Source organism: Coregonus clupeaformis, chromosome 18 (genome assembly GCF_020615455.1).
Source record: "Coregonus clupeaformis isolate EN_2021a chromosome 18, ASM2061545v1, whole genome shotgun sequence".
Classification (NCBI taxonomy): domain Eukaryota; kingdom Metazoa; phylum Chordata; class Actinopteri; order Salmoniformes; family Salmonidae; genus Coregonus; species Coregonus clupeaformis.
Window position 1 is genome coordinate 54693448 of NC_059209.1, and position 21800 is coordinate 54715247.

The window sequence follows — 21800 nt, forward strand, 5'->3', positions numbered from 1 at the left end:
TTGGGTGGAGACCAGAGCAATCGATCTCAGGCTCATAGATTAAGAGCATTTAGTAGATCACAGATTAACACTTTTACCCTTAAATTAGGCACCACAAAGTAAAGTAGTCAATATAACGTTTACACATTCCTCTTACAATATTTACCCTTTTACACTTGACGGATTTTAACACATTTATGAATTTTATCAATCTCTATGAACTAGTACTGGATGCATGATCTTTTTAACCTTAGATATTTTAAGATCCTTACATACCATGAACTTACTAATACTTTTTAGTGTATAACAGGCTATGAATATGTCCTTTAACCTGTCACAAACACACACCCCTCCACCCACCCACCGGGAGCCAGGTCCAGAATGAGTTTTTCCCCACAAAAGTGCTTTATTACAGACAGAAATACTCCTCAGCACCCAGCTTTGTGCACAACATTGGAGAGAAATAAGCTTTTTGTGCGTATGGTACATTTCTGGGATCTTTTATTTCAGCTCATGAAACATGGGACCAACACTTTACATGTTGCATTTATATTTTTGTTCAGTTTATATTATTCAATCAATCAATTTATCTATCTGATTAATAAAAACGGACAATGTACTCAAGCTGAAATATTTTATTTGTACCAAAACACAGTCCAGAATTCATATATTTGTATTTATATAGTAAATGTGACATTTGAGTAGAAAAACATGTTAAAACATAAAGATATGTAATTAGAACAGATATAATGGCTATTTTAATTAAAGGTAAATTATGTCCCGAAATCATTCTGAGCTCTATAGTCAACACCCAAAATGTTAGAAGACAAAGACTAAAAACGAGTAATCTGCCAGGCTGCAGCTATTGGCTGTCAAACACAAAATATCAGAAATACATATTTACAGTAAAGCAGATATATCAATGTCCTGCACTGACAAACTGCTGTGAATGGCCCACCAAAAATTACGTATCCTCATGGCTTAGATTCACATAATGCAGCACCAAGTTCACTCCATCCCTTTGCACTGACTGAGAGCAACATGGATGGAACATTATTGAATTAAGTATAGTTATCTTAGAGAGAACATAAATGTGACGCGATAATGTACTTGATGTCATACATGTAAGACCGTGAGTAAATGTTCATAACATCTGAGAACAAAAAGTGCCCCTGATTGTCAGTGATTTCCAGATTTAGCACCTTAATTGCAGTGCCTTAGACATATTTCCCGTTAAGAACAACGCAAACATGTTTATGCTGTAACATCTCTGGAGTAAATTATACGTCATATAATATAGTTAAAAACAACCTCCTGCAATGGGCTGGTACTGCACTGTAGATGGCACTGTCCTCTCAGCCCATGGTCTTGAACAACGCAACTTCTGACCATAGAACCGAACCCAGTAACAAATAAATACAAGTACATAGCTGCACATGATGTCCAAACTCTGAGGAAACATTTGAATTAGTGTTTTCCTGAGAAGAAAAAAGGATCTAGTCCATTCAAAGTGTTAAGATCATGTGTAAACAATCATATTTGGAGGAAGAACACTAATTTTTTTGGAACTCACTCAAGTAAAGTAATAAAGTCTCTCTCTAAATAGTTAGTTTCTTCAACATTTTAATGAAGATGAAGAGGCCTCTGTAGATGCACTGGTCTTGTTCCCAAAAATGCACAACATTACAATGTTGTATTTGAAAAGACCATAAGGACGAGAGCATGGTTGGACTAGACTTGGACTTGGGTTTGATCTTTAGACAGCAGCATCACTTAATAATGATTATTCATGCATTTCTGCAACCAAAGAAGTCCATTCCAATATAGCGAGGATACCCCTGTAGTAAATTCATCTCCACAGGATCAAACTTCCAGTACTGCCTCCCTCGGATAAGGTGGACATAGCCTGTCAATGAAAAAAAGATCACTCGTGGGAATTGGTCTATATGGACAGGGCTAAAATGAAATGTTTCTTACAGAAGAAATATGGAAAACATATGCATAACCATGGTAGTAATTAAAAGGGAACAGTTTGGAGATTATGGAAAAATTATTAGACTAAAGGTGACGACACAACAGTTCACTTAACACAAGACTGAATCCAAACATTACACTGTTGATTTTATGTGCATTTTACATTTACTGTATGCTGCATTTATTGATAACGAAATCTGAAAATATTCTGGATACATTCAGTAACATGATATTTTCCTGGAAATGTGGGGTAGGTGCAACATAAGACAAAAAAATGACAAGGGTTTGAGTGAGAGGACTAACTTGGGTCTCCAAGTGGCCACACACCTCTCCAAAGTGTACACAGTTCTTAAGTCATTTCAATGCACTTTTATGACTCAAAGAAGTGTCTTCAACTTTTTTGATCTCTCCTAGCTGTGCCGTTAAGGAACTAGAGCAAGCACAATTGTATTTGTTTTGTTTGGATCACAGCCCTGCATCCCTGCCTTTCCATAATTACTGTTGTTGTTTACGCAATCCAAAAACGGTCCATTATAAATCACAATCTAGGTCAGGTGGGCATAATTTGAAAGCTTGTTCTATTGCCAACATGACTAGCTAAATTATCTAATATGATCTTACAGTGTTAGGCTTTCACAAGGCAGTTCAGAGAAGCAGATCGTAATTTTGGTGCGCATAGAACGGAGTCTTAAGTTCATTCAGATGCGTGGACCGCTGCAAATTTTATTCACAATACAACAAACATAGGCTCATCTGTTCAGGTCAACCCAGGGTATAACACCATGTCATCTTGTAACTGTACATCAAACATAGTGATGTTTGCGCACTCAATGTCCCAACTGCCAGTTATCAATATTCTAAAATTCTAAATTGAAAGCTGATTGGGTGATTCATTCATAAGATTTTTACCGTATTGGTCCTTGAAGGCTGCATCAACATCACTGGGGATGCCGCTCCAGTCCTGCATGTTGCGAGGGTAGACAGAGTCCACACGGTTCTCCTTGGGGCTGAACTTCCAGTAGCTGCCTGACTTGAAGAAGTAGGTGTTATAGTTGCTGTCCTGGCCCCTGCACAGGGCTGCCTGGATGTGGGAGACTGACAGGCCTAGCCTCTGCACAGGGTCTGGCCCTGTGATCTGTCTCTCTGCATCAAACACCCAGTAGCTTTGACCTGCAAGAGACAGAGAGAGAACTTTATACAGTAGATGCCCCCGCTGTGGCCCTTCAAGGATCTGGGCTATGTTTTCATAGTTTCCATAACTCTTGGCTATTCAACACTCTAGTCACTCTTGACATGCCCTACTTAAGGTTGCTGAATTTGGTCTTGGAAGAACCCTTTTCTGGGTAACCAAAAAGGGCATAACGCTATAATGCAGTCATTTTACTGCTTGTCTGCCTACATGTACAGTGAGGGAAAAAAGTATTTGATCCTCTGCTGATTTTGTATGTTTGCCCACTGACAAAGAAATGATCAGTCTATCATTTTAATGGTAGGTTTATTTGAACAGTGAGAGACAGAATAACAACAAAAAAATCCAGAAAAACGCATGTCAAAAATGTTATAAATTGATTTGCATTTTAATGAGGGAAATAAGTATTTGACCCCTCTGCAAAACATGACTTAGTACTTGGTGGCAAAACCCTTGTTGGCAATCACAGAGGTCAGACGTTTCTTGTAGTTGGCCACCAGGTTTGCACACATCTCAGGAGGGATTTTGTCCCATTCCTCTTTGCAGATCTTCTCCAAGTCATTAAGGTTTCGAGGCTGACGTTTGGCAACTCGAACTTTCAGCTCCCTCCACAGATTTTCTATGGGATTAAGGTCTGGATACTGGCTAGGCCACTCCAGGACCTTAATGTGCTTCTTCTTGAGCCACTCCTTTGTTGCCTTGGCCATGTGTTTTGGATCATTGTCATGCTGGAATACAAATCCACGACCCATTTTCAATGCCCTGGCTGAGGGAAGGAGGTTCTCACCCAAGGTTTGACGGTACATGGCCCTGTCCATCGTACCTTTGATGCGGTGAAGTTGTCCTGTCCCCTTAGCAGAAAAACACTCCCAAAGCGTAGTGTTTCCACCTCCATGTTTGACGGTGGGGATGGTGTTCTTGGGGTCATAGGCACCATTCCTCCTCCTCCAAACACGGCGAGTTGAGTTGATGCCAAAGAGCTCCATTTTGGTCTCATCTGACCACCACACTTTCACCCAGTTATCCTCTGAATCATTCAGATGTTCATTGGCAAACTTCAGACGGGCCTGTATATGTTCTTTCTTGAGCAGGGGGACCTTGCGGGCGCTGCAGGATTTCAGTCCTTCACGCCGTAGTGTGTTACCAATTGTTTTCTTGGTGACTATGGTCCCAGCTGCCTTGAGATCATTGACAAGATCCTCCCTTGTAGTTCTGGGCTGATTCCTCACCGTTCTCATGATCATTGCAACTCCACGAGGTGAGATCTTGCATGGAGCCCCAGGCCGAGGGAGATTGACAGTTATTTTGTGTTTCTTCCATTTGCGAATAATCGCACCAACTGTTGTCACCTTCTCACCAAGCTGCTTGGTGATGGTCTTGTGGCCCATTCCAGGCTTGTGTAGGTCTACAATCTTGTCCCTGACATCCTTGGAGAGCTATTTGGTCTTGGCCATGGTGGAGAGTTTGGAATCTGATTGATTGATTGTTTCTGTGGACAGGTGTCTTTTATACAGGTAATAAACTGAGATTAGGAGCACTCCCTTTAAGAGTGTGCTCCTAATCTCAGCTTGTTACCTGTATAAAAGACACCTGGGAGCCAGAAATCTTTCTGATTGAGAGGGGGTCAAATACTTATTTCCCTCATTAAAATGCAAATCAATTTATAACATTTTTGACATGCGTTTTTCTGGATTTTTTTGTTGTTATTCTGTCTCTCACTGTTCAAATAAACCTACCATTAAAATCATAGACGGATCATTTCTTTGTCAGTGGGCAAACGTACAAAATCAGCAGGGGATCAAATACTTTTTTCCCTCACTGTATATTTACTTGTCTGTATTCAACTTGGGGCTTATCTAACCCTATTCTCACAAGACATACCTAACTAACCACAGCACAAACAGCCAATATCTCTGTCACACACCTTGAAAGAACCAGATATTCCCTGATTGGTCTTCAAAGGCAGCATCAATGCTCTCTGGAATCCCCCTCCAATGGCGGGATGCCAGAGCGGGGTAGCCCGCCTCCAGCCGCCCCTCCCGAATGCGCCACACATAGCTTGATTTAAAGAAGAACAGCTCTCCACGGATCATAGACACAGCATCAAAGTCTGTCTGGCAGACGTCAGGCTGGAGACAGAAAGAGGATCACTAGTGCATCTCCATACTGTCATATCATGTGTATTCTTGTGTGGCTAGTATCTCAGTTGTATTTTATGTCTTATATTATTTTTATTTGCCTGTGTCAGCTTCCTGCTTCCCCTGTTTGTCTCCTGGCCTCTAGAGGTCAGCTGTGTTCCCCTTTGCCTTAGTTTTTCCTCATGTGTCCTAATTAGCTTATCTATGTCACCTGTGCCTTGTTTCCCCTTGAGTATTTTAGCTGTGTGTTTTCCCCTTGTTTCTCACTTGGTTATTGCGTCCTGTCTATGTGTCTCCTGCTTTGTCCCACCGTATCAGTCCTAGTAAGTTATTCGAAGTTATCTTTAGTTTGTTTTTCTCCCCTCGGGGAGTTGTTTTGTTTTGCCTCCTGTTTTGGAACATTAAATCTACTTACCTGGAGTATTGCCTTGGGTGTTTCATTTGGGTCCTACAACATCTCCTCTGTGGCTAAGGGGTAGTACCCCCAGCTCTACACATTTGAGACCGGAGTTCTAGCCCGGCTTGTGACAGAATAACCAAGTCAATCATGGACCCAGAAACACTCAGTTCCCAGGACCTGTTGGCGGTGATCATTCGACATGAGGCTTCTTTCCAGCGCCATGAAGCCGTTCTCAGCCGACAAGAGGAGCTGATGGCTAGACATTCTCAACTCCTGGCCGAAATGATGAGTTCCCTTCACCAGCTCTTTGAACGCCTCCTTGGTTCTCCCCCTTCCCCCGGTCACCTCCCAGTGACGACAGGCCTTCTCGGTTGGCGGAGCCCCGACTACCACCTCCCAAGCCCTTTTCTGGGGATCCAAGCTCTTGTCAGGGTTTCCTCACCCAATGCTCCCTCACCTTCGAGCTCCAACCCTCAAGTTTTCCCACAGACCGTTCCAAGATTGCCTACCTCATTACCCTTCTTTCAGACAAGGCGCTCGCCTGGGCCTCTGCGGTGTGGCAGTCCCAGGAGGCCTGTTGTGACTCCCACGCTGCATTTGTAGAAGAGTTCAAGCGGGTGTTCGATCATCCTGTCAGTGGGCGGGAGGCTTCCAAGCGCCTACTGTCTCTCCGTCAGGGCCCCCGAAGCACGGCAGATTTTGCCATCGAGTTCCGAACCATAGCAGCAAGGAGCGGATGGAATGATGAAGCGCTGAGGGTCTGCTTTCAGGGAGGGTTATCTGAGCCCCTTCAAGATGAGTTAGCCACCCGTGAACCAGCTGAAGATCTCGAGTCCCTCATAGCCTTGGCCATCCGCCTGGACAATCGTCTAAGAGAGCGGAGAACGGCTCGCCGTCAGGTGTCTCAGTCCCAAGTTCCTCTGAGCAGCTCTGTTTCTCCTGTTTGGACTCCGTCATTCAGAGCTGCCCCGGCTCCTGAACTGCCCCAGGATTCCCCGGAGAGCATGCAGTTAGGCCGTTCCAGGCTTTCTTCCAACGAAAGGGAACGTCGCATGAGGGGAGCGTCGGTGCCTCTACTGCGGGGTTGCCGGCCACTTCCGCTCCACTTGCCCCGAGCTTTCGGGAAACGCCTGTCCCCGCCCAGCTACAGGAGGGTTGTGATGGGGAAAATTAGAGCTCCTCCTACTAACGCGGTCCTAGCTATTCCAGCCACTCTGTCCTGGGAGGGCCACCAGCATCGGGTCCAGGCTATGATCGATTCCGGTGCCGCAGGTGATTTTATGGATGTAACCTTGGCTAAGGAACTTAAGATCCCTACCCAACTACTTCCTCAACCCCAGGCAGTTACAGCCTTAGATGGCAGACCTCTGGAACCAGGAAAAGTTACTGAGGCGACTCAGTCCCTGCGACTTACCATCTCTCAACACCAGCAGGAGGAGACCTTCTATCTCATTGACTCTCCCGAGTATCCTATTATCCTGGGTCACCCTTGGCTATGCAGACATAATCCCCAGATCGACTGGCCTACTGGCACCATTCTTAGCTGGGGTCCCACTTGCCAACTCACCTGCATGCTTCAGAGTTCCTCAGCCCCTAGTACCCAGTTTCAAGAGTCTGTTGACGTCTCCCGAGTCCCCAGTGTTTACCATCGGTTCAAAGCAGTGTTCAGCAAGGCCCGGGCTACTGCCTTACCGCCTCATCGCACTTATGACTGTGCCATTGATCTACTCCCTGGGTGCTGCCCTCCTAGAGGTCGGATCTTTTCCTTGTCCTCCCCGAGCACGCAGCTATGGACACCTACATTAAGGAGTCCTTGGCAGCCGGCCTCATCTATGCCTCTACTTCCCCGGCTGGGGCGGGCTTCTTTTTGTTGAAAAGAAAGACGGGGGTCTGAGGCCTTGTATTGATTACCGGGGACTCAACAAGATCACGGTTCGGAATCGATACCCTCTTCCTCTCATGGCCACTGCTTTTGAGCTGCTTCAAGGGGCTTCCATTTTTACTAAGCTGGATCTCCGCAATGCTTACCATCTCGTGCGGATCCGGCCAGGAGACGAATGGAAGACGGCGTTCAACACGCCCACGGGACACTATGAATATCGGGTGATGCCGTTCGGGCTCACCAATGCCCCCGCAGTATTCCAAGCCCTGATTAATGATGTTCTCCGGGATATGCTTAATCTGTTCGTCTTCGTGTACCTGGACGATATCCTCATCTTCTCGAGGTCACTGAAGGAGCATGAGGGGCATGTTAGCCGGGTTCTCCAGAGGCTCCTTGACAATCACCTCTACGTTAAGCCTGAGAAGTGTGAATTTCATGTTTCTCAGACTCAGTTTCTCGGGTTTATTGTCACTCCCGGGCACCTAGAGATGGATCCCAAGAAGGTCAAGGCGGTCCACGATTGGCCCACACCTGCCACGGTCAAGGAGGTTCAACGGTTCATTGGCTTTTCTAACTTCTATCGGAAGTTCATCAAGAATTTCAGCTCGGTGGTAGCCCCCTTGACGACGCTTACCAAGGGAGGAGGGACCAAGATTCACTGGGGTCCGGAAGCAGCAGGGGCCTTCGAGGATCTCAAGCGCCGCTTCACTTCTGCTCCGATTCTGGTGACCCCTGACCCAGAGAGACCTTTCGTGGTGGAGGTGGACGCCTCAGAGGTGGGGGTGGGAGCCGTCCTGTCACAGAGGGGTGCGGATGGGAGATTACACCCTTGTGCCTTCATGTCTCGCCGCCTGTCTGAGGCCGAGCGCAACTACCACGTGGGGGATCTAGAGTTGCTTGCGGTTAAACTGGCCTTGGAAGAGTGGCGCCATTGGCTTGAGGGGGCTCAGCACCCTTTCCAGGTTCTCACAGACCACAAGAACCTGGAATATCTCCAACAGGCTAAGCGGATGAACCCTCGGCAAGCACGATGGTCCCTTTTCTTTAATCGATTCCAGTTCATCCTGACTTACCGACCTGGCACCAAGAACGTCAAGCCGGATGCTCTGTCTCGAGTCTATTCTCCCGAGGTACAAGAGAAGCCCTTGGCATCGATTATTCCGAGGTCTAGGATCGTCGCACCTCTTCAGTGGGAACTAGAAAGAGGGGTACGAGAAGCTCTTGCCCATGAGCCCGATCCAGGCGGTGGTCCTGCCGGTCGCCTGTACGTTCCTCTCTCGGTTCGGGCCCGCGTCTTGCAGTGGGGTCATGAGTCGCCCTTGACATGCCATCCTGGCAGTGCTCGCACACTGGAGTTCCTCCGACGGCGGTTTTGGTGGCCGTCCATCAAGAAGGACGTGCAGGTCTATGTTGAGGCCTGCCCTGTGTGCAACCAGGGAAAGTCGACACGCCAGCGACCCCAGGGACTGCTCCATCCCTTACCTGTTCCTCGAAGGCCATGGTCACACCTTTCTCTGGACTTTGTTACGGGACTTCCTCTATCCCAGGGCAACACCGTCATCCTTGTGGTGGTAGACCGTTTCTCTAAGGCTGCCCGGTTTATTCCCCTGCCCAAGCTGCCCTCGGCTAAGGAGACTGCGGAGCTCCTCATGAACCATGTCTTCCGGATATTTGGCATTCCCCTGGACGTGGTCTCTGACCGAGGTCCCCAATTCTCGTCCCGGTTTTGGGGGGCCTTCTGCAGGCTTATTGGGGCCACAGCCAGCCTATCGTCAGGATTCCATCCAGAGTCTAATGGCCAAACGGAACGGATTAATCAGGATCTGGAGACCACCCTGCGGTGTATGGCGGCCAGTAATCCCACGTCTTGGGCCACCTATATCATTTGGGCTGAATATGCCCACAACACCCTCCAGTCCTCAGCCACCGGATTGTCCCCCTTCGAATGCCAGTTCGGTTACAACCCTCCTTTGTTTCCAGAGGAAGAGGCGCAAGTTGGTGTTCCCTCGGCCCAGCGCTTTGTCCAACGCTGTAGGCGGACCTGGAAGAAGGCCAGGTGTACCCTCCTTCGGACCTCCCAGAGATACCAAAGTCAGGCTAATCGCCACCGCCGGACGGCCCCTAGTTTCCGAGCTGGTCAGAGAGTTTGGTTGGCCACTAAGAACTTGCCCCTCCGGGTCGAATCCAAGAAGCTTTCCCAGAGATACATCGGCCCTTTCCGCATTTCTAGAAAGGTTAACCCTGTGTCGTATCGTTTAGTTCTGCCTCGCTCCCTTAGAGTTAACCCCACTTTCCATGTTTCACTCCTTAAACCTGTCTTGTCTTCTCCTTTTGCCCCCCCACAGACCCCCGCCACCTCCCAGGATCATAGACGGCCAGCCAGCCTACACAGTCCGCCGGATACTGGACTCCCGGAGGGTCCAGAACTCTCTGCAGTATCTGGTGGACTGGGAGGGCTACGGGCCAGAGGAGCGCTCCTGGGTTCCGGCCAGGGACATCCTGGACCCAGGGTTGATCCGAGATTTTCGCACCCTGGGGCCAGGGTGTTCTGGAAGGAACGTCAGGAGTCGTTCCTAGAGGAGGGGGTCCTGTCAGCTTCCTGCTTCCCCTGTTTGTCTCCTGGCCTCTAGAGGTCAGCTGTGTTCCCCTTTGCCTTAGTTTTTCCTCATGTGTCCTAATTAGCTTATCTATGTCACCTGTGCCTTGTTTCCCCTTGAGTATTTTAGCTGTGTGTTTTCCCCTTGTTTCTCACTTGGTTATTGCGTCCTGTCTATGTGTCTCCTGCTTTGTCCCACCGTATCAGTCCTAGTAAGTTATTCGAAGTTATCTTTAGTTTGTTTTTCTCCCCTCGGGGAGTTGTTTTGTTTTGCCTCCTGTTTTGGAACATTAAATCTACTTACCTGGAGTATTGCCTTGGGTGTTTCATTTGGGTCCTACAACATCTCCTCTGTGGCTAAGGGGTAGTACCCCCAGCTCTACACATTTGAGACCGGAGTTCTAGCCCGGCTTGTGACAGCCTGTGCAGCGCCTCAAAAAATATGAATGGCAAGATTAACACTCACAATACTACTAATGATCTCATTGGTCTCTGTGGTGATTTGTGGCGGTGGTGATAGTGGAGGTGGGGGCGGGACATGTGGACGAGGGCCGTACAGGTATTGGATCCCCAGCTTGTCATCCTCGCTCAGCTCCAGGGGATAGGAGAAGCTGTAATAGGGGGACATCACTGCACCCGGTTCCCAGGAGTGCTGCAGGCCCAGAACATGCCCGAACTCATGAGCAGCCACTTGGAGGAGGTCTGTGCCTGCAGTGGAATCAGGGAGAGGGTCACACCTACGGGGATACACAGTACAACCACAGAGCTGACAACTACTTCCTGACTGTACTCATTTTACATAGAGCTCTATGTAAATCAACTCTTCATACTTCCTGCATGTTCCCTGCCAAGCAAACACTCACCCATGTAGTTGCCAAGGGTCCATGCTTCATCATAGTCAAAATGGATGTCGCCCTCCCTGTGGGTCTTGGGGAAGAAGGCATGGGCTAGAATTCCCCCAGGGCCGTCAAAGGGCAGGTTATCTCCATGCCAGTACCTACAGTAGAGATCCATATCAGGAAAGTGCTGGCAGACCAGTAACTTAAAATCTGACATTTGAATACACATACTGTACTACTGTACTGACATTTGAATACACTTACTGTACACACATGCGTACCTGGTGAAGTCGATGACAATGTCAGCCTTTCCACTGCTGACCTCAGTGAAGGTGAGGGGTGTGACCTCACTCCATACTGTCAGTGCTTCCAGCAGGACACGCCGCACCTTGTCCTCACTCATCTGCCAGGGGAAGCGAACCACTCTGAGGAAGGAAGAGATATAGATGTAAACATCAGAGACCGTAAACTCCACACACCCACACACCATAATCTGTAGTCTGTAGAAACACACTTAGACCACCAGCCTTGCATATCTATAACCTCCCTCTCATCTGATATCTAACCATCAAATCAACCAAGAGGTGTGCTGTTAAAAAGACCCTCAGGCTCTGTAAGATAAGTGTATTACAGTCCTCTTCCTTCACCTTTACATGAGCTGTCTCAGGTAAAACCACCCAGTATGACTAATACAAAGAAACTATTTAGAGAGCTCATATGTCAACAATTACAATTAAATTAAGGAATCATCAAAGATGTTGATGATTTCTTAATGGCTTGTCATTCATGTCAAATGCATGCCTAAGTGGACTATCCAAACTAAAGCCCTTGGCAAACCCAGTGATTCCACTGTCCTAAGTACGAGGGCTCCCACTGTAACACTGCCATGACACAGGCGAGCACTACTCCTATCCCTGGTCACATTAAGACAAATGTATTGCTCAACTCCAGCAGTCTCAGTAGCCCATCATGGCTTGCCTTCTCCTCCTCTCTCTGAGTGGCTCTTTAGATGCCATGCATTATGATAAAGAACAGCTACAATGAGAGGAACCAGAGGACACAGACAGAGAGGCAGCAGCCAGCCGACAGACAGCCCAGCCCAGACACTCCATGCCGTGAGTCTCAGGAGGAGGCAAAGTAATAACATTATAGGTTCCTCCTTTTCAGAGACACACTTTGTTTTTAAGGCAAATGTGATGAGAGTGCAACTCCTGCTTGCCTTGTTGAGTTAGAATATGAGAGCTATGACCAAAACAGGGGACTCAATAAACAAATGATGGATAGAGTAACACTGGATTCTGGACATACTGTACCTTTATAACCAGTTCTACTGGCAACTATGCACCAAAACATGTCCTATTACCTGATAGAAAATTATATTTCCTTGGTTGGGTCCAGATCCATCTCTAAATACATACAAGCCGTTCAACAGTGTGGTTATACGAAGATAATAATAATATCTCCTTACTTGTAGGTGAGGTCAGTCTTCTCCAAGCGCCCCCCGAACAGGACAAAGCGTTTCTGCCTGTGATTCCTCCTGTAGAGGACATCTTTCAGCATGGGGTAGTCAGGAACGCCACAGCGGGGGCGGTTAGACACCTCAGTGATGTTAGTTACCAGTGCTGCTCTTATAGGGTCTCCTCTGGCCAAGGCTGTGTCTTTGAGTGTTTCCTGAGGATGGGCAACTCTTCCTCTCTTCTTCAGGTCGTGGAGATCAGACCTCTGGAGCCATCCCTTTGAAAAAGCAGGAACATAAGCAACATTTATTAGAAAACAAGTTTACAATAATAACAATATTTTTGGTAGAAATATGTATCCAAATGCATTACTTTTTATTATAATCCATGCATGCATTGACATTGCCTTAACATGATTGCCTGTAAGTATTTCTGAAGGTGGGAGTATGAGAGGTAAAAAATAACTGGAAATCTCCACTGACTAAAAAACTGAATTGTGCATCAGAGAGTGTTTTCCCTTGTTGTCTTGGAGTGGGCTTGGAGTTTACTGTACTGTCAGTTATCATTACACATAGGAACTATTACAGTAAATATCCCCCTGCAGAACCCAGAGGAAATGGCTCTGCTCATTAACTCATACCTCAAGCGTAAATTACAGAAAGGAGAAATTCTGTCAGTGGCACAGCGTCTCCATGGCTTTTTGAAGTTGTACAATTCCAGGCCTTTTACAGCTCCTGCAGCATTGCAATTCAGGAGGCATTGGGGTGTATTTATGATCAAAAAAGTGTTTATAGTGCATTTCCTATGACACTGCTACTGTAAAACCCATTAGATTTCCTAATACACTAAGAACATGAGAATGTAGTGTATTGATGTGTCTTCTAAATGAACGATAGATGTCAGATAATCATTTTGTCATTGGGTTAAGATACCATGTTGCTGAAGTGACCACCCTCCTTCTGGGAGCTAGCTACTGCTCTGTGAGGCTATAGTGTTGTGGAGTTGTGAGATAATAGTGGGGTGACTGAAAGCTGCAAAAATGTGTTGTGCATTTTTGTGATAAAAGCAGCAAATTTAGCACAGATGTAGATTTATGTACCCTGAAAACATTTAGATATGGAGCCACCACAGATTTGGCCCTGTGGGCGTGGCAGCCATTTTTAAAAGTGGGCGCCGACAGTAAAACTTTCTGGGAAGCCACCCCAGATTTGGCCCCTGGAGGGTCATACAATGTTAAGAGTTCTGGAGGATTTTATTTTAGATAAACACACCAAGTTTGGCACAGAGGTATATTAATGTACCCTGAAACGATTTAGAAATGAAGCCACCACCGATTTGGCCTCTTGGGGCCGTGGCAGTCAACTTATGAAATGGCCACAGATGGTAATACAATTTACATTTTAGAAGGCCTATTTTAAGATTTACACACCAAATGTGGCACAGAGGTAGATTGAGGTATCCTGAAAATATTAAGATATGGAGCCACAACCATTTTACTAAAAGTCTGCAGACTGTACCACTATTTTACAAACCTTTAATCTACAAAAAGTAATCACCTATACTTCTTCGATATTTTAAAGTCATATTTCTGGGCTATACTTCTTGCTCTGGATATCCCCAAAACCAAAATGTAACAGTAATGGCGCCGGAGAAGATGGCTGCCATTTTACAGCCCTCTAACCAATTGTACTATTATGTGTGTTTTTCCGCATTATTTGTAATTTATTTTGTACATAATGTTTCTGCCATCGTCTCTTATAACCAAAAAGAGCTTCTGGATATCAGGACAGCGATTACTCACCTCGTATTGGACGAAGATTTTTTCTTCAACGATGCGGCCGCGAAGGATATCCTACAGACACCCGACAAGGCCCAAATCCCCGTCATTCGCATGAGGAAGAGACGGAGATATCGTGGACGTAGGTCGGAGTGCCTTGTAAGGATCCGACGGCAAGCGAGTAAACTATCGCTCCAATCAAACCTATTAGCCAATCTTCAATCATTGGAGAATAAATTGGATGACCTAAGATTACGGTTATCCTACCAACGGGACATTAAAAACTGTAATATCTTATGTTTCACCGAGTCGTGGCTGAACGATGACATGGATAACATACAGCTAGCGGGCTATACGCTACATCGGCAGGATAGAACGGCTGACTCCGGTAAGACAAGGGGTGGCGGTCTGTGTATATTTGTAAATAACAGCTGGTGCACAAAATCAAATACTAAGGAAGTCTCAAGGTTTTGCTCGCCTGAGGTAGAGTATCTTATGATAAGCTGTAGACCACACTATTTACCAAGAGAGTTTTCATCTATATTTTTCATAGCTGTCTATTTACCACCACAAACCAATGCTGGCATTAAGATTGCACTGAATGAGCTGTATAAGGCCATAAGTCAACAGGAAAACGCTCATCCAGAGGCAGCGCTCCTAGTGGCCGGGGACTTTAATGCAGGGAAACTTAAATCCGTTCTACCTAATTTCTACCAGTATGTTAAATGTGCAACCAGAGGAAAAAAAACTCTAGACCACCTTTACTCCACACACAGAGACGCATACAAAGCTCTCCCTCGCCCTCCATTTGGCAAATCTGACCATAACTCTATCCTCCTGATTCCTGCTTATAAGCAAAAACTAAAGCAGGAAGCACCAGTGACTCGGTTAATAAAAAAGTGGTCAGATGACACAGATGCTAAGCTACAGGACTGTTCTGCTAGCACAGACTGGAACATGTTCCGAGATTCTTCAGATAGCATTGAGGAGTACACCACATCAGTCACTGGCTTCATCAATAAGTGCATCGATGATGTCGTCCCCACAGTGACCGTACGTACATACCCCAACCAAAAGCCATGGATTACAGGAAACATCCGCACTGAGCTAAAGGGTAGAGCTGCCGCTTTCAAGGAGCGGGACTCTAAACCGGACGCTTATAAGAAATACCGCTATGCCCTCCGACGAACCATCAAACAGGCAAAGAGTCAATACAGGACTAAGATTGAATCGTACTACACCGGCTCTGACGCTCGTCGGATGTGGCAGGGCTTGAAAACTATTACAGACTACAAAGGGAAGCACAGCCGCGAGCTGCCCAGTGATACAAGACTTCCAGACAAGCTAAACCACTTCTATGCTCGCTTCGAGGCAAGCAACACTGAAGCATGCACGAGAGCACCAGCTGTTCCGGATGACTATGTGATCACGCTCTCCGTAGCCGATGTGAGTAAGACTTTTAAGCAGGTCAACATTCACAAGGCCGCAGGGCCAGACGGATTACCAGGACGTGTACTCCGAGCATGTGTTGACCAACTGGCAAGTGTCTTCACTGACATTTTCAACATGTCCCCAACATGTTTCAAGCAGACCACCATAGTCCCCGTGCCCAAGGACTCTAAGATAACCTGCCTAAATGACTACCGACCCGTAGCACTGACGTCTGTAGCCATGAAGTGCTTTGAAAGGCTGGTCATGGCTCACATCAACACCATTATCCCAGAAACCCTAGACCCACTCCAATTTGCATACCACCCCAACAGATCCACAGATGATGCAATCTCTATTGCACTCCACACTGCCCTTTCCCACCTGGACAAGAGGAACACCTACGTGAGAATGCTATTCATTGACTACAGCTCAGCATTCAACACCATAGTGCCCTCAAAGCTCATCACTAAGCTAAGGATCCTGGGACTAAACACCTCCAACTGCAACTGGATCCTGTACTTCCTGACGGGCCGCCCCCAGGTGGTAAGGGTAGGCAACAACACATCTGCCACACTGATCCTCAACACGGGGGCCCCTCAGGGGTGCGTGCTCAGTCCCCTCCTGTACTCCCTGTTCACCCATGACTGCATGGCCAGGCACGACTCCAACACCATCATTAAGTTTGCCGACGACACAACAGTGGTAGGCCTGATCACAGACAACGATGAGACAGCCTATAGAGAGGAGGTCAGAGACCTGGCCGTGTGGTGCCAGGATAACAACCTCTACCTCAACGTGACCAAGACAAAGGACATGATTGTGGACTACAGGAAAAAAAAGAGGACTGAGCACGCCCCCATTCTCATCGACAGGGCTGTAGTGGAACAGGTTGAGAGCTTCAAGTTCCTTGGTGTCCACATCACCAACAAACTATCATGGTCCAAACACACCAAGACAGTCGTGAAGAGGGCACGACAAAGCCTACTCCCCCTCAGGAGACTGAAAAGATTTGGCATGGGTCCTCAGATCCTCAAAAAATTATACAGCTGCACCATCAAGAGCATCCTGACTGGTTGCATCACCGCCTGGTATGGCAACTGCTTGGCCTCCGACCGCAAGGCACTACAGAGGGTAGTGTGTATGGCCCAGTACATCACTGGGGCCAAGCTTCCTGCCATCCAGGACCTCTATAACAGGCGGTGTCAGAGGAAGGCCCTCAAAATTGTCAACGACTCCAGCCACCCTAGTCATAGACTGTTCTCTCTGCTACCGCACGGCAAGCGGTACCGGAGTGCCAAGTCTAGGTCCTTCTCAACAGCTTCTACCCCCAAGCCATAAGACTCCTGAATAGCTAATCATGGCTACCCGGACTATTTGCACTGCCCCCCCACCCCATCTTTTTACGCTGCTGCTACTCTGTTAATTATTTATGCATAGTCACTTTAACTCTACCCACATGTACATATTACTTAAACTACCTCAACTAGCCGGTGCCCCCGCACATTGACTCTGCACCGGTACCCCCCTGTATATATAGCCTCCCTACTGTTATTTTATTTTACTTCTGCTCTTTTTTTCTCAACACTTTTTTTGTTGTTTTATTCTACTTTTTTATTTAAAATAAATGCACTGTTGGTTAAGGGCTGTAAGTAAGCATTTCACTGTAATGTCTGCACCTGTTGTATTCGGCGCATGTGGCCAATAAAATTTGATTTGATTTGATTTATATTGCAAAGAGTACAGAAGGAAACACAGCAGTCATGTAGGTCAAATTGTAAAAATGAGTGTAGCAGAGATGAGGTAGAATGCGTGAGGTACTGCCTGCGGCTTAAAACCCCCCTAGGCCATAGACAGAATATTTATTTTGGTTCAGATGTTTGGTTCCGGAGCTGGAGACTGGGGTTCACATCCTACCAGGTACATAAGCATGTAAACAAATGGCTACTAAAGCTACTTTGCAATGCCCATATCAGAAGCAAATTCAGATGTCTACCACGGCCCCAAGGGGCCAAATCTGTTGTGGCTCCATATCTAAATCTTGTCAGGGTACATAAATCTACCTATGTGCCAGATTTGGTGCTTTTATCACAAAATGTTGTGCTTAGCTGCCCCACTATAAGGGGAACAATGCACAGCAGGATTTGTGGAATGTGCTCCAGACCTCAAAACGAGAGGGCCTTACCCTGAGTTATGTGCCCCTAATCAAGGGAGGAACACTATGCAGAACTCTCAGTCCTTCCGCCTGCATTTCACTTTGTAGAGTTTGCAAACTCGAATTCAACTCAATATATGGATGTTAGGGTTGCTCTCTAATCTAGTTTGGTGATAAGACATATTCCCAACAGCATGAGAAAGGAAGTGTGGGCTATCTACAGTACATTGTAAATCATGGCTAACAGGCAGTAGGAGTGTGCACTCAACATGTTTCAAAGAGAGAAATGAGAAGAGAAATGAGTGTTGTTGACAAGTTATCCCCTCCCATCAATCAAATGAACCAGTCTAGCCCCTGAGGTGAGAGAAAGCACAGCTCCTCCCCTCAGATTCCCAACAGAGTAAAGGTCAAAGTTCACTTCCATGGTGTTACGGGTTGAACCGTAAACTTTGACTGTCCTCAATTTGCATGCCTTTGTTTACATTTAAGGCATGTACTGTATATGGTGTTCTGTGTGTATATCCATTGCGCGTACAGTCTGGACACATGTAATTATGTACATATGTAGTGTATACCCAGTACACAGTGTTAAGTGGTGTTGTCCGTGCTTTCACTGCTTTGGCTGGCACTCAGTCAGTCCATCATATTCTGTTCTGCTGACTATGCAAATAGCCCATTTATGAAGTAGTACACCCCCGAAAGTGGGCCTCTACGTGATTCAGGATGTTTTGTCATTGTGTGTGTGAACCAACGTGTTTTGGGAGGGGGATTCATTACATGTATGGACACATCTAGCTTCTGGTAACAGTGATGACAAGATCTCTGCAGTGGAGGGGATCTGACAGAGTGGTATTCAAACAGCACAACTCAACGTGTCTGTACAAGGCGCCTCTGAAAAGTCTCTCCATCTATACTAAAGCACTGACATTATAACATGTGGACATTCTGTCAGGTCTCACTATGTCTTGTAAGAACTTATAAAAAGGAGGATACTAAAACCCTTTCCTATTAGAACATTACTAGAGGTTTCTTTCTGCAAACTGAGCAACTTGGTAAGCATTCTGGAGTGAATCTAGTTATGATGAGAGAAATTGGTCTTCTTGAGTGAATGTTTACATGAGAAATCAGATATGGTCTGGATTTGGAGAGTGTATATATACAACTGAGTAAATACAGACAAACTATTTCACTATAACAGGAAAGAGGATTAAACTGATGAGGTGAGAGATAGATGCACCACTATCAATACATTCATTGGTATCTGCCTCCTTATGCTCCTTAATCCAATACATCAGCCACAATCAGTAACACCAGGCAATGGAAGATATATTACAAATCCTCTGGGTACTTACTGTGCTCTCTTATATTTCCTGGCAAACAAACTTCCTCATGCTGAGCTGAGAATCATGGGGATGATGCCACTCTCACCTTGCATGACCTGATCATATTAATTTCCTGGTTTTTTTATGGTCCTCAGGAACCCTCCTCTGTTTTACAGATGCTTTACAGAAACCAATCACCTTTCAAGATGGAGGGGCTTTTCAATGCGTTCTAACTTTTAATTCCATAGGAGCCTTCCAGTGACATGGAGCTGCTGTGGCTTAATTCAACAGGTGGATGCTATGGGAACTGAGGCTAGTAATCCCTCTGGTCAAACGGTGTCTGGTAGTCAGTTTGGCCAGAGGACAGAACTAATGGAGCAAAACAGGAAGAAAAACCAAGGGACATGGCTTTTTTTCACAACGGGATATCCAGTGAGCCCATCGTGTTCCCTTCCCTCCATTTTCCCTGAGAGAGCAAACAGGCACTGTGTTTCCTGACCCAGACGCCACATACAGAGATGCCACATACAGAGAAACTTGTCCGTGCTTGTATAATCACCCACTCGTTTGTCAACAATGGGAAACAAATTAACAAAACTACAGATTTTCAGTTCAGTTACCAACTAGACATCAACTTAATTTCATTGAAATGACGTGGAAACAACATTGATTCAAACAGTGTGTGCCCAGTGGGATAACATTTAATTATTATTTGTATGTGTTGCCATCGCTGGTGCAAGTCATTTCAGTGAAAGGAAGAGAGTAGAAACTAAACTAACAACTTTTCCTCCATTCCATTGAGGGGACGTTTGTCATACTCGTCCTTTATACAGTAGGTTTACAGTAGTCCATTTTTTTTAGTTTTCATCTTAAAGTAGACGATAAACTCTGTAATTGAGGCAGTAGGCAAAAATTGCAAGTTATCAGCAATATCTCTTTATCCTCTCATTCATGGGGTTGTTGACAAAATGTATTTATAGACCAGTTATTATAATTTCCTGCCCTGCAGAGACAATAACTAAATTACCTTCTCTATTTACCACATGCCCACACCCTGCAGGACTTTCAGTTGTGCCATGGTAGCCAAGCTTGAAAATAAAAGCCTTCTTAATGTCAGTGTTAATGTTGTGGCAGTGGCTCTGTGAAGTTTATAAATGCAACATTGCTTAGACTTTTTTGGTTATGTATTTGACAGAGACATCTTTTTGTTTAGGATTAATGATGCTGTGTTTAAAATATTATGTTGTGATTCACTCCTGTCATATTGGTCATCGTTGAAAGATATGACACGTTGTCCACTGGGCAGGCGTATCATCTTAACACTAAGTATTGACATAGAACCCTTCTAGTAATATTGAACATAACATCTACAAGATTATTTGTTTGCCAGATTGGTTTTAAACATTCAGCAGGTTGGTGTCTGTCAACCCGGGCTCAGCACAATCATAACTGCAAGCAAACTGTTGTGTGGGTATAGCACACTGACCATTCGAAAAATAAAATAAACTTTTCTGCACTCTCATGTGTGCATGATTTGAAATGGCAGGTGAATTGGAAATGCACGGATAATGGTTGGCAATGACTTGCAATACCGAAGAAACTTCCAGCAATTACTATCAAGTTAAATGTGTCTGTTGAGAGATATTATCAAACAAAGAAACATTTATAAAACTCAAGTATCCTGCACTCACCGGCGCCGCTTTGTACCTGCTTGCTTCGGGCACTGGCGAACAATGCATGCTTCGGAGGCACTGCAGCGTAAAGACGCAGGATAGAAGGACAGAAGTCCGCATCATCATCATCATCATCTTCTTCTGGACCCGTGAACAGCAGAGTGCACTGGCAGTAGTCTTCTCTGCTCTCTCTTAAGGCCAAAGAGTGACGGCGCAGCGTCTTGGGGACTCTTATAAAGGTTCTGATTCTTTGTTCTCATTCATCAAATACACATTTTATAGCCTCGAGTGATAATACCACCCGCTACCACGTGACATTTAACCCATTTTATGCTGCGCTAACATCGATTCAAAACAGATGATCTAACTGCAATAACCAGAATAGCAATTTGTCTTTTGGAAAAACAACTTATGTTAAACTCAAATGTTATTTATTCTTCATTTAAGGTTGTTGTTTATGTTTGGGCCGATATTAACTGGCCAACGTTTAGCTATTCCCGCAGGCAACTGGTAATGGCACATACAGTTTAAGTCAGAAGTTTACATACACCTTAGCCAAATACATTTAAACTCAGTTTTTCACAATTCCTGACATTTAATCCTAGTAAAAATTCCCTGTCTTAGGTCAGTTAGGATCACCACTTTATTTTAAGAATGTGAGAAGTTTACATACACTCAATTAGTTTTTGGTAGCATTGCCTTTAAATTGTTTAACTTGGGTCAAACGTTTCAGGTAGGCTTCCACAAGCTTCATACAATAAGTTGGGTGAATTTTGGCCCATTCCTCCTGACAGAGCTGGTGTTACTGAGTTAGGTTTGTAGGCCTCCTTGCTCGCACACGCTTTTTCAGTTCTGCCCACACATTTTCTATAGGATTGAGGTCAGGGCTTTGTGATGGCCACTCCAATACCTTGACTTTGTTGTCATAAAGCCATTTTGCCACAACTTTGGAAGTATGCTTGGGGTCATTGTCCACGGGAAGACCCATTTG

At 45.6% G+C, this 21800-nt stretch overlaps 1 protein-coding gene across 1 annotated transcript; it reads right to left on the bottom strand.

Moving 5' to 3' along the window:
• Positions 1-944: 944 nt before the first annotated feature.
• Positions 945-21048, bottom strand: LOC121550535 (stromelysin-3-like). Its single transcript, XM_045227033.1, has 8 exons — positions 20828-21048; positions 12466-12731; positions 11279-11422; positions 11022-11155; positions 10625-10866; positions 5067-5271; positions 2863-3123; positions 945-1885 (listed from the first exon to the last, which is right to left on the bottom strand). Exons 1-8 carry the CDS (start codon positions 20942-20944, stop codon positions 1767-1769), a joined length of 1488 nt encoding a protein of 495 aa, XP_045082968.1. The 5' UTR covers positions 20945-21048; the 3' UTR covers positions 945-1766.
• Positions 21049-21800: the final 752 nt, after the last annotated feature.

What these genes read in the sequence shown, in the direction of transcription:
- LOC121550535 (XM_045227033.1), bottom strand. Translation starts at nt 20,944, where the DNA reads ATGATGATGATGATGATGCGGACTTCTGTCCTTCTATCCTGCGTCTTT. An exon ending in ATTGTCATCGACTTCACCAG is followed by an intron (nt 11,156 to 11,278) that starts GTACGCATGTGT and finishes TCTCTACTGTAG; the next exon opens with GTACTGGCATGGAGATAACC. An exon ending in GACCCTTGGCAACTACATGG is followed by an intron (nt 10,867 to 11,021) that starts GTGAGTGTTTGC and finishes ATTCCACTGCAG; the next exon opens with GCACAGACCTCCTCCAAGTG.